This window comes from Salmo salar, chromosome ssa11, assembly GCF_905237065.1.
Source record: "Salmo salar chromosome ssa11, Ssal_v3.1, whole genome shotgun sequence".
NCBI lineage: Eukaryota > Metazoa > Chordata > Actinopteri > Salmoniformes > Salmonidae > Salmo > Salmo salar.
In genome coordinates, this window is record NC_059452.1 from 22,155,431 (window position 1) to 22,168,177 (window position 12,747).

At 44.0% G+C, this 12,747-nt stretch overlaps 1 protein-coding gene across 3 annotated transcripts in view; it reads right to left on the minus strand.

Annotated features, from left to right (window-relative positions):
• Window positions 1–7,180: 7,180 nt before the first annotated feature.
• LOC106562285 (dual specificity protein phosphatase 22-A) overlaps window positions 7,181–12,747 on the minus strand; it is a 36,378-nt gene continuing 30,811 nt past the window's right edge. For 2 of the 3 annotated variants that reach the window (XM_045689185.1, XM_014127062.2), the window contains one exon: window positions 7,181–8,443. In XM_045689185.1, coding sequence (XP_045545141.1) covers window positions 8,243–8,443 — 201 coding nt within the window. In that variant the 3' untranslated portion in view covers window positions 7,181–8,242. The remainder of the gene's footprint in view (window positions 8,444–12,747) is intronic. The other variant, XR_006757527.1, reaches the window with a different exon arrangement.

The following is a 12,747-nucleotide window of genomic DNA, read 5'->3' on the forward strand; positions in this document are numbered from 1 at the left end:
CCAGTCTGGGGTGGCACAGCGAAGGCACTCTGTCTCTGACCAACCCTCCATCTCTGGGTCTTTCCCTAACACATACACAAATCAAATTTTATTTGTCACATGTGCAGAATACAACAGGTGTAGACTGAATAGTGAAATTCTTATTTATGCTCCCTTCACAACGATGCAGAGTAAAAAAAATATATAACACAAGAGGAAAAAAATACACAAGAATGGAGCTACACTACATGACCAAAAGTATGTGGACACCTGATCGTCGAACATCTAATTTCAAAATCATGGGCATTAGTATGGAGTTGGTCCCCCCTTTGCTGCTATAACAGCCTCCACTCTTCTGGGAAGGCTTTCCACTAGATGTTGGAACATTGCTGCGGGGACTTGCTTCCATTCAGTCACAAGAGCATTAGTGAGGTAGATCAGTGATGTTCGGCGATTAGGCCTGGCTCGCAGTCTGCGCTCCAATTCATCCTAAAGGTGTTCGATGGGGTTGAGGACAGGGCTCTGTGCAGGCCAGTCAAGCTCTTCCACACCGATCTCGACAAACCATTTCTGTATGGACCTCGCTTTGTGCACAGGGGCATTGTCATGCTGAAACAGGAAAGGGCCTTCCCCAAACTGTTGCCACAAAGTTGGAAACACAGACTCGCTAGAATGTCATTGTATGCTGTAGTGCAGTGGTTCCCAAACTTTTTATAGTCCCGTACCCCTTCAAACATTCAACCTCCAGCTGCGTACCCCCTCTAGTAGCATGGTCAGTGCACTCTCAAATGTTGTATTTTGCCATCAATGTAAGCCTGCCACACACACACTATACGATACACTTATTAAACATAAGAATGAGTGTGAGTTTTTGTCACAACCCGGCTGGTGGGAGGTGACAAAGTGCTCTTATAGGACCAGGGCACAAATAATAATATAATAATATTCAATAATTTTGCTGTTTATTTAACCATCCTACATATAAAACCTTATTTGTTCATAGAAAATTGTGAATAACTCACCACAGGTTAATGAGAAGGGTCTGTTTGAAAGGATGCACATAACTCTGCAATGTTGGGTTGTATTGGAGAGAGTCTTAAATCATTTTCCACACACAGACTGTGTCTGTATTTAGTTTTCATGCAGTGAGGGCCGAGAATCCACTCTCACATAGGTACATGGTTGCAAAGGGCATCAGTGTCTTAACAGCGCGATTTGCTAAGGCAGGATACTCTGAGCGCAGCCCAATCCAGAAATCTGGCAGTGGCTTCTGATTAAATTCAATTTTCACAGAACCGCTTGTTGCAATTTTGATGAGGCTCTCTTGTTCAGATATCGTTAAGTGAACTGGAGGCAGGGCATGAAAGGGATAACGAATCCAGTTGTTTATGTCATCCGTTTCAGGAAAGTACCTACGTAAATGCACTCCCAACTCACTCAGGTGCTTCACTATATCACATTTGACATTGTCCGTAAGCTTGAGTTCATTTGTATACAAAAAAATCATACAATGATGGAAAGACCTGTGTGTTGTCTTTGTTAATTGCAGACTTAGAAGAGCTCCAACATCTTAATCATAGACTCAATTTTGTCCCGCACATTGAATATAGTTGCGGAGAGTCTCTGTAATCCTAGATTCAGATTATTCAGGCGAGAAAAAACATCACCCAGATAGGCCAGTCGTGTGAGAAACTCGTCATCATGAAAGCGGTCAGACAAGTGAAAATTATGGTCAGTAAAGAAAACTTTAAGCTCGTCTCTCAGTTGAAAAAAATGTGTCAATACTTAGCCCCTTGATAACCAGCGCACTTCTGTATGTTGTAAAAGTGTTACATGTTCGCTGCCCATATCATTGCATAGTGCAGAAAATACACGAGAGTTCAGGGGCCTTGCTTTAACCAAGTTAACCATTTCCACTGTAGTGTCCAAAACGTCTTTCAAGTTGTCAGGCATTCCCTTGGCAGCAAGGGCCTCTCGGTGTATGCTGCAGTGTACCCAAGTGGCGTCGGGAGCAATTGCTTGCATGCGCGTTACCACTCCACTATGCCTCCCTGTCATGGCTTTTACGCCATCAGTACAGATACCAACACATCTTGACCACCAAAGTCCATTTGATGTCACAAAGCTGTCCAGTACTCAAAAAATATCCTCTCCTGTTGTCCTGGTTTGCAGAAGAGGATGTCTTCATTAATTGACCCCCCCATAAATGTAACGGACACATACCTGGAGCTGTGCCAGGCCCGCCACGCTGTTGACTCATCCAGCTGTAATGCATAGAATTCACTGGCTTGTATGCGAAGCAGTAATTGTTTCAAAACATCTTCTGCCATGACACTGATGCGTTATGAAACAGTGTTGTTTGATGAAGGCATTGTCTGTATAGTTTTTTGGGCCTTTTCCCCCAGCATTGTCCCAGCCATATCCACGGCAGCAGGAAGAATTAAGTCCTCCACAATAGTATGGGGCTTGACTGTCCTAGCCACTCGGTAGCTCACCATATAAGACTCTTCTTGCCCCTTCTTATTAATGGTATCTTTTGCTTTTATACATGCCTTACTACTTGAAAGTCATCTTAATTCTCACTCAAAAAACTCCCATGGCTTATTTTTCAAATTGGCATGTGTTGTTTCTAAAAGTCTGAAGGCTTCATCGAGTTGTGAGATAGTACTTTTGCACATATAACACACAGTGGCTGAGGAAAGGCACTACTCCCAATATATGTGAACCCCACATCAATGTAGTTCTTATCATATTTGCACCTCTTCGATGGTCCAACGTCCCTGTCTGTTGTTCGGTGTTTTCCCGGGTAAGGGGGCAGTACTGTATCTCTTCAGCTGCATCAGATTCACAACTGTCAGTGTCCATGCTAGCTGGGCTAACAACAAATGTAGAATTACTGATGCCATCATTGGATGTGCTCGTGGAAGCAGAACAACTTGTGTCGTCGACAGGTGCAGGTGTAGTACTCCTGGTAGTAGCAGTACTACCAGTAGAGCTGGTATGTGTCTGTGGACGCAGGCCTTACTTTTTTTAACCATTTATCAATTTTTGAGCAAACGGAAAGAGCAGCAGCTATGTTTGGCTACATACGGACCGTTAGTGGAATTCCCGCGAGAGAGTAACAGGTAATGTGATTGGATGTTAATTATTTGACTAGGCTACCTGTATTTGATATTGTGTTGTTATTTTGCTGAACACCAGATGGTTTCATTTTATTTTTGGAAGTGAAATGAGGCTACTCAGGCTACTCAGCCAACTGTATAGCCCCGTTGGAAAATAGAAATGGACTGTCTGAAAATGTGAAGAATTATTATTTTTTAATCATTTTTTATTTGGATGATTCTTTTTTTACGTGAATCACATTTTTATTTGGCGTACCCCCGACGGCATTGAGTGGACTGCATACCACAGTTTGGGAATACCTGCTGTAATGTTAAGATTTTTCTAATGTGCCTAGCCCGAGTAACAGCCCCAGACCATTATTCCTCCTCCACCAAACTTTACAGTTGGCACTATGCATTGGGGCAGGTAGTGTTCTCCTGGCATCCGCCAAACCCAGATTCTTCTGTTAGACTGCCAGATGGTGAAGCGTGATTCATCACTCCAAAGAATGCGTTTCCACTGCTCCAGAGTCCAATGGCAGCAAGCTTTACACCACTACAGCCGACGCTTGGCATTGCGCATGGTGATCTTAGGCTTGTGTGCTGCTGCTCGGCCATGGAAACCTATTTCATGGAGCTCCAGACAAACAGTTATTGTGCTGATGTTGTTTCCAGAGTTTGGTACTCAGTAGTGAGTGTTACAACAGAGGACAGACAATTTTTTATGCGCTATGCGCTTCAGCACTCGGCGGTCCTCTTCTGTGAGCTTGTGTGGTCTACCACTTCGTGGCTGAGCCTTTGCTGTTCCTAGACGTTTCCACTTCACAATAACAGCACTTACAGTTGACCGGTGCAGCTCTAGCAGGGCAGAAATTTGACGAACTGACTTGTTGGAAAGGTGGCATCCTATGATAGTGCCACATTGAAAGTCACTGAGCTCTTCAGTAAGACCATTCTACTGCCTTTGTCTATAGAGATTTCATAGCTGTGTGTTCGATTTTATACACCTGGCAGCAACAGATGTGGCTGAAATAGCCGAATCCACTCATTTGAAGGGGTGTCCACATACTTCTATATAGGTTGTCACGTTGGTTGAATAAATAAGCGGACCAAAGCACAGCGTGCGTAGAGTTCGAGATTTTAGTGAAACTTCAAAGCAACAAATAAATAAACTAACGTGCTGTTCGTAGTGCACATAGCACTAAACAAAGACAATATCCCACAAGGCAGGTGGGAAAAGGACCACACTAAGTATGATCCCCAATTAGAGGCAACGATCATCAGCTGCCTCCAATTGGGAACCATACTCACACCAACATAGAAATTAAAGACTAGAACACCCCCTAGTCACGCCCTGACCTAAAACACCATAGAGAACCCCGAGGGCGCGATTTGAATATCCCTTGAAGCATAGACAAGACGATTATTAAGAAGTGGAAGGTGTATGGCACCATCAAGACAGTGCCTGGATCAGGCTGTCCCGCTAAACTTGATGACTGAGCAAGTAGGAGACTGATCAGAGAGGCTACCAACAGTCCAATGGCAACTTTGAAAGAGCTACAGGCTTTAATAGCCAAGACTGGTCAAAGTGTGCATGTGACAACAATATCCAAAGCATTCCACAAATCTGGCATGTATGGTAGGGTGGCATGAAGGAAGCCATTACTCAAGAAAGTCCTACTTGAATCCCATTTGAAGTATATAAAAAAACACTTGGGAGATTCTGTAACCGTGTGGCCAAAATGTTTGTGGTCTGACAAAACTAAAATGAAACTATTTGGCCTAAATGTAAAGCGTTACGTTTGGCGCAAACCCAACACATCAGCCAAAGTACACTATCCCTAATGTGAAGCATGGTGGTGGCAGCATCATGTTATGGGGATGTTTCTTATCGTCAGGGACTCATCAGGATAGAAGGTAAAATTAACAGAGCAATGTACATAAAAGGTGTGATCAATGAAGACATTCTCTACAACCATCCATGCAACAACAAAAAATATAATTACAATATAGGTGTACTGTCTGTAATAAAATGTAAGAAATTAAATGAAACAAATGAAATCAATGAAAATAAAACATAACGTTTAGCACGCATTCATTTGCATCAAGCCTGTCTTGAGCGTTTGGCCATAAATTCCCATCCACATCACAGTGAATGTCCTCATTGTTCATGCACCACGGGAAAAAGCTTTTGGTATGGCAAATCCAAGCTTGACATTTGGTCTGCATTGATGTCATAACATGCCTCATCCATGGCCAGGAGGGTGTCACGCTCATGGGGATGTCATCGTTCTCCTCAATGGCCTGCTTTATTTCAGACAGTCGTATGTCATTCCTGGCCCTCACCATGTCCACCACTGCCCACTCCTGCTGGTCGGTCAGCACACGGCCACGGCCACCACCATGGGGTCTTCTGTCAAGTCTGACTGTAGAACCGAGTATACTGTCAATAGATCATACTGTAAGAATACTGTAACATTTTATGTGAATTTACATGCATTACAATATCAATATCAGCCTTCCCTGTGGCTCAGTTGGTAGAGCATGGTGTTTGGTAGAGCATGGTGTTTGCAACGCCAGCATGGTGTGTGCAACGCCAGGGTTGTGGGTTCGATTCCCACGGGGGGCCAGTACAAAAAAAAAAAAAAATGCATGAAATGAAATGAATGCACTCACTACTGTAAGTCGCTCTGGATAAGAGCGTCTGCTAAATGACTAAAATGTAAATTTACTGTAAACGTAATGGAAAAGCATAGTGCGTATCCTGCAGACTTACCGGTTTTCTTGGCGAAATGTTCTCATTATCAAATTGACAAATTGATCTTTTTAGATCGGGGTGAACTAATTTGGCAGCCTATGCCATGGTAAGGCTTCTGTTTGCCACATGGTCAATGACGATGACCCGGGCTTCATTAGACACAACAGTTCCCTGACGGGGCCCATGCCCACGTCTTCGACCTCTTATTGTTTTAAAAAACAGCCTTTTTGAGATGTTTTGAGTTGTGAAATTTTACCACATATTTGCGAAAATAGTCCCAAAGTGATTAAAAAAATCAGTGTTTCCCAAACAGCTCTAAAGCACTGACACAACAAAGTGTGAAAAAAGTTCAAGGGGGTGTAGACTTTCTATAGACACTGTACATGAAGGCAGGGTAAAGTGACTAGACATCAGCATAGATAATAATGTATTAGAGGTAGATATGTACATGAAGGCAGGGTAAAGTGACTAGACATCAGCATAGATAATAATGTATTAGAGGTAGATATGTACATGAAGGCAGGGTAAAGTGACTAGACATCAGCATAGATAATAATGTATTAGAGGTAGATATGTACATGAAGGCAGGGTAAAGTGACTAGACATCAGCATAGATAATAATGTATTAGAGGTAGATATGTACATGAAGGCAGGGTAAAGTGACTAGACATCAGCATAGATAATAATGTATTAGAGGTAGATATGTACATGAAGGCAGGGTAAAGTGACTAGACATCAGCATAGATAATAAGAACATAAACAACATAGTAGCAGCAGCATATGATGTGTAGAAGTGTATGCGTGTGTGTGTGTGTGTGGCGCGTATGTAAATGTGTGAGGGTTTTGTGTGAGAGTGTCAGTGTAGTGTGTGTGTATATATAGTCTTGTGAGTGTGCATAGAGTCAGGGTCAGTGTGGATAGTCCTGGTAACCACTAATCAACTATGTAGCAGTCTTATGGCTATTTAGCAGTCTTATGGCATGGGGATAGAAGCTGTTGCAGAGCCTGTTGGTCCAAGAGCTGATGTTCCGGTACCATACACTTTCAAGCACAAGCTCTCTCTATCTCTCGCACACACACATGTATGTGTTGACACACACACACACACACACACACACACACACACACACACACACACACACACACACACACACACACACACACACACACACACACACACACACACACACACACACACACACACACACACACACACACACACACACACACACACACACACACACACTAGTTTTGTTATGATTTGTTACGATAATACTTCGGTTTGTAGCCAGCCTTATACAATTGTTGTAAGGTTGCTTCAGCCTCAATTACAGGATGCTGCTTTGGCTTCATAATAGTATTTATTAGCATATTTTTTTGGCAAACAATGAAAGTGTACATTACAATATTAATAAAGCAGATACATACACTATGATACAACATAATTTGTACCACTAAACATTTAACAAAGATCTTAAAAGAAGAAGAAGATTTACAGTAGATTTTAGGAAGACCTCATATTATGGCTTTGGGCTGTAATGATCCTTCATTTTACTAACTGGAATGAGGCATTCATTTTCTATGGCAAAGCTGCTGTTATTTAAAGCTTTATCACATGCAGGTATACAGTAGCTGGATCAGCTTAAATTAGGGCGGAGAGCATCTTATGTTCATTCATATGTCCATTCAACCCTCAACACCAATCAGATCCTCCATCTAACCAGCGGACTGCATTTAACATGATGTAATCATGGTACCATGTAATAACATTTTGATAAACATGTTAATAATAATTGATTAAAATGTAATGTTATGTGCAGGACTTTTTCCTGATCATGTGACCTAACCAGGTCCTAGTTATAGGTCTTAGGCAGATGATTACGAAAAAAAACTGCTAGTCCTACGATTCTTTATCTGTTTGGCCTTAAAAGTTGACCCGTTGGGTTTAGAGATGAGTTGAGGTTATAGGACAGGTGAAGCCTCATGGTAGTATGTGGCTGTAAGGTCAAGGTGTTGAGGTGTGGAGGTGTTTGGACTAAGGCTTCAGTGAGCATCAGAGCTCCTGATCAGGCTGCACTAAGGTCAGTTCAGTGGTGAAGGTGGCGAGGGACATGGGAGGTAGTGCAGTGGTGAGAGAGTCAGTTAGCCAATGCCCCCAAAATAACCCTATGCACTTGGGACCTGTAAGTCTATCAGAGGGCAGGGTGGAGCTATCCCCATATTGCTTAGGACTAGAGTCTGGAGAATGTCTTGGTCAAGTGAAACCCCTGGCCCTACTTACACCCATCCGATCCTTTCAGATCTAAGTGCCTAGGGGTGATTTTGGGACTGGGCCATTGTCTCACTCTCCAGGCAGGCCTGAGCTGGAGGTTGGTGGGACCAGGGAGACTCGAGGCCCCTTGGTTCATCTGTTGCCCCCAGAGCCGTTGTAGGCATTGTAGGGTAGAGGGTAGACACTGGAGGCCTGGTTCATCCAGCCGTGGTCCCCTCCTCTCCTCTGGTTCTCCTGCTGCTGCTGCTCTATGTACTGGTTCAGCAGTGCTCCCACCTGCTCCTGGTCCTTGAAGGGACTGGGGCGGAAACTGGCCCGCAGCCACGCCCGGTACTGGAGAAAAGAAAGAAAGAAAGAAAGAAAGAAAGAAAGAAAGAAAGAAAGAAAGAAAGAAAGAAAGAAAGAAAGAAAGAAAGAAAGAAAGAAAGAAAGAAAGAAAGAAAGAAAGAAAGAAAGAAAGAAAGAAAGAAAGAAAGAAAGAAAGAAAGAAAGAAAGAAAGAAAGAAAGAAAGAAAGAAAGAAAGAAAGAAAGAAAGAAAGAAAGAAAGAAAGAAAGAAAGAAAGAAAGAAAGAAAGAAAGAAAGAAAGAAAGAAAGAAAGAAAGAAAGAAAGAAAGAAAGAAAAGAGACCATGTTCGATGGTTCAGATCAATTAGTGTTCTATGGTCCCCCAAGGGTGGGATGTCAGAACAGAGTGTTCTGGTGTCAGAGAAGAGTGCTCTGGTGTCAGAGAAGAGCAGAGTGGGCTGGTGTCAGAAAAGATCAGAGTGGGCTGGTGTCAGAAAAGAGCAGAGTGGGCTGGTGTCAGAGCAGAGCAGAGTGGGCTGGTGTCAGAGCAGAGCAGAGTGGGCTGGTGTCAGAGCAGAGCAGAGTGGGCTGGTGTCAGAGCAGAGCAGAGTGGGCTGGTGTCAGAGCAGAGCAGAGTGGGCTGGTGTCAGAGCAGAGCAGAGTGGGCTGGTGTCAGAGCAGAGCAGAGTGGGCTGGTGTCAGAGCAGAGCAGAGTGGGCTGGTGTCAGAGCAGAGCAGAGTGGGCTGGTGTCAGAGCAGAGCAGAGTGGGCTGGTGTCAGAGCAGAGCAGAGTGGGCTGGTGTCAGAGAAGAGCAGAGTGGGCTGGTGTCAGAGAAGAGCAGAGTGGGCTGGTGTCAGAGAAGAGCAGAGTGGGCTGGTGTCAGAGCAGAGCAGAGTGGGCTGGTGTCAGAGCAGAGCAGAGTGGGCTGGTGTCAGAGCAGAGTGGGCTGGTGTCAGAGCAGAGTGGGCTGGTGTCAGAGCAGAGTGGGCTGGTGTCAGAGCAGAGTGGGCTGGTGTCAGAGCAGAGTGGGCTAGATCAATCTCTGTGTGTGGTTGGCAAACGGATGGCAGACATTCCTGAAAACGAGGGACTTTCCTCGACAGCTCAGAGAGCCATAAGAGGTCCAACAGCTACGACCCCAACACACTCACTCTGGCTTTAACAACATTGTTTCTGGGCTTTATCCCAACTTGAGTTCTGTGCACGTAAATCATGCATTGATGTCATTGCATGTGTAACTTGTGAAAATTCAAGTTACACATGCTGATCTCAAGATGAGATGTGACCTTCTATGAGGAGTGTAAGTATCATATCCTTACACAGACAATGTCCTCTAAAATGGCCTAGTGTCTGTGTTTTCTGGGTTTAACGGTACACAGGGATTAGTCCTGGTTAGAGGGCCTCGAGGAGGCAGCAGGGGTTGGGTGGGAAACCCCTGGCAGAAGTCTCAGGTCTTTAGCCCAGCGGTCAATGGGTCCACATAGGGACCAGTGAGAGCTGAGGAAAGGGTGGGGAAAGCTAGCTCTGAATCAGAGCTTTACCAGGAACCTGCCTCCACTTCTGTCACTTCTCCTCTGACATTTCTGCTCACACAGTAGCTACAGGGCTCTCAGCAAAAACAGATCTAGGACCAGCTTAGATTGTAGTGACTGTGCAAGTGATGTCTCCCAATTCCATTGAAGCTTGTAGAAAAGTACACTTTACAAAAAAGGACTTAGGCAAATTGCAATTGGTTCAGAACAGGGCAGCACGGCTGGCCCTTGGATGTAGACAGAGAACTAATATTAATAATATGCATGTCAATCTCTCCTGGCTCAAAGTGAAGGAGAGATTGACTTTATCACTGCTTGTATTTATGAGAGGTATTGACATGTTGAATGCACTGAGCTGTCTGTTTGAACTACTGGCACACAGCTCAGACACCCATGCATACAACACAAGACATGTCACAAGAGGTCTCTTCACAGTCCCCAAGTCCAGAACAGACTATGGAAGGTGCACAGTACTAAATAGAGCCATGACTACATGGAATACGTGGTAGTGGTGGAGTAGGGGCCTGAGGGCACACAGTACTAAATAGTGCCATGACTACATGGAATACGTGGTAGTGGTGGAGTAGGGGCCTGAGGGCACACAGTACTAAATAGTGCCATGACTACATGGAATACGTGGTAGTGGTGGAGTAGGGGCCTGAGGGCACACAGTACTAAATAGTGCCATGACTACATGGAATATGTGGTAGTGGTGGAGTAGGGGCCTGAGGGCACACAGTACTACATAGTGCCATGACTACATAGAATATGTGGTAGTGGTGGAGTAGGGGCCTGAGGGCACAAGGTACTACATAGTGCCATGACTACATGGAATATGTGGTAGTGGTGGAGTAGGGGCCTGAGGGCACACAGTGTGTTGTGAAATCTGTGAATGTATTGTAATGTTTTTAAAATTGTATAAACTGCCTTAATTTTGCTGGACCCCAGGAAGAGTAGCTGCTGCCTTGGCAGCAGCTAATGGGGATCCATAATAAATACAAATACACAAGAAATTGTATTTTAACGATATTGTTTTTTATTTCTTCTTTTCATATGTGTTCTATTTCTATGTCAGTCCTGGTGATTCTGTAAGTGTGACACACCATATGTTAATTGAACATTACCCAGCCCTCCTCTTACCAGAGTGGAACCACAGCCTGTGGGACATGCTCCATCTTGCCCTTATAGTAAATCTCTAACCATTTACGTCAACAAGTCCAACAGACCATCCAGATCTGCGGTTTCTGGAGGGAATCCAGGAAATAACCATCTAATCATTTGTTGTGAAACACCATATACAGTGGAGCAAAAAAGTATTTAGTCAGCCACCAATTGTGCAAGTTCTCCCACTTAAAAAGATGAGAGAGGCCTGTAATTTTCATCATAGGTACACGTCAACTATGACAGACAAAATGAGAAAAAAAATCCAGAAAATCACATTGTAGGATTTTTAATGAATTTATTTGCAAATTATGGTGGAAAATAAGTATTTGGTCACCTACAAACAAGCAAGATTTCTGGCTCTCACAGACCTGTAACTTCTTCTTCAAGAGGCTCCTCTGTCCTCCACTCGTTACCTGTATTAATGGCACCTGTTTGAACTTGTTATCAGTATAAAAGACACCTGTCCACAACCTCAAACAGTCACACTCCAAACTCCACTATGGCCAAGACCAAAGAGCTGTCAAAGGACACCAGAAACAAAATTGTAGACCTGCACCAGGCTGGGAAGACTGAATCTGCAATAGGTAAGCAGCCTGGTTTGAAGAAATCAACTGTGGGAGCAATTATTAGGAAATGGAAGACATACAAGACCACTGATAATCTACCTCGATCTGGGGTTCCACGCAAGATCTCACCCCGTGGGGTCAAAATGATCACAAGAACGGTGAGCAAAAATCCCAGAAGCACACGGGGGGACCTAGTGAATGACCTGCAGAGAGCTGGGACCAAAGTAACAAAGCCTACCATCAGTAACACACTACGCCGCCAGGGACTCAAATCCTGCAGTGCCAGACGTGTCCCCCTGCTTAAGCCAGTACATATCCAGGCCCGTCTGAAGTTTGCTAGAGAGCATTTGGATGATCCAGAAGAGGATTGGGAGAATGTCATATGGTCAGATGAAACCAAAATAGAACTTGTTGGTAAAAACTCAACTCGTCGTGTTTGGAGGACAAAGAATGCTGAGTTGCATCCAAAGAACACCATACCTACTGTGAAGCATGGGGGTGGAAACATCATGCTTTGGGGCTGTTTTTCTGCAAAGGGACCAGGACGACTGATCCGTGTAAAGGAAAGAATGAATGGGGCCATGTATCGTGAGATTTTGAGTGAAAACCTCCTTCCATCAGCAAGGGCATTGAAGATGAAATGTGGCTGGGTCTTCCAGCATGACAATGATCCCAAACACACAGCCCAGGCAACGAAGGAGTGGCTTCGTAAGAAGCATTTCAAGGTCCTGGAGTGGCCTAGCCAGTCTCCAGATCTCAACCCCATAGAAAATCTTTGGAGGGAGTTGAAAGTCCGTGGTGCCCAGCGACAGCCCCAAAACATCACTGCTCTTGAGGAGATCTGCATGGAGGAATGGGCCAAAATACCAGCAACAGTGTGTGAAAACCTTGTGAAGACTTCCAGAAAACGTTTGACCTGTGTCATTGCCAACAAAAGGTATATAACAAAGTATTGAGATAAACTTTTGTTATTGACCAAATACTTATTTTCCACCATAATTTGCAAATAAATTAATTAAAAATCCTACAATGTGATTTTCAGGATTTTTTTCTTCTCATTTTGTCTGTCATAGTTGAAGTGTACCTA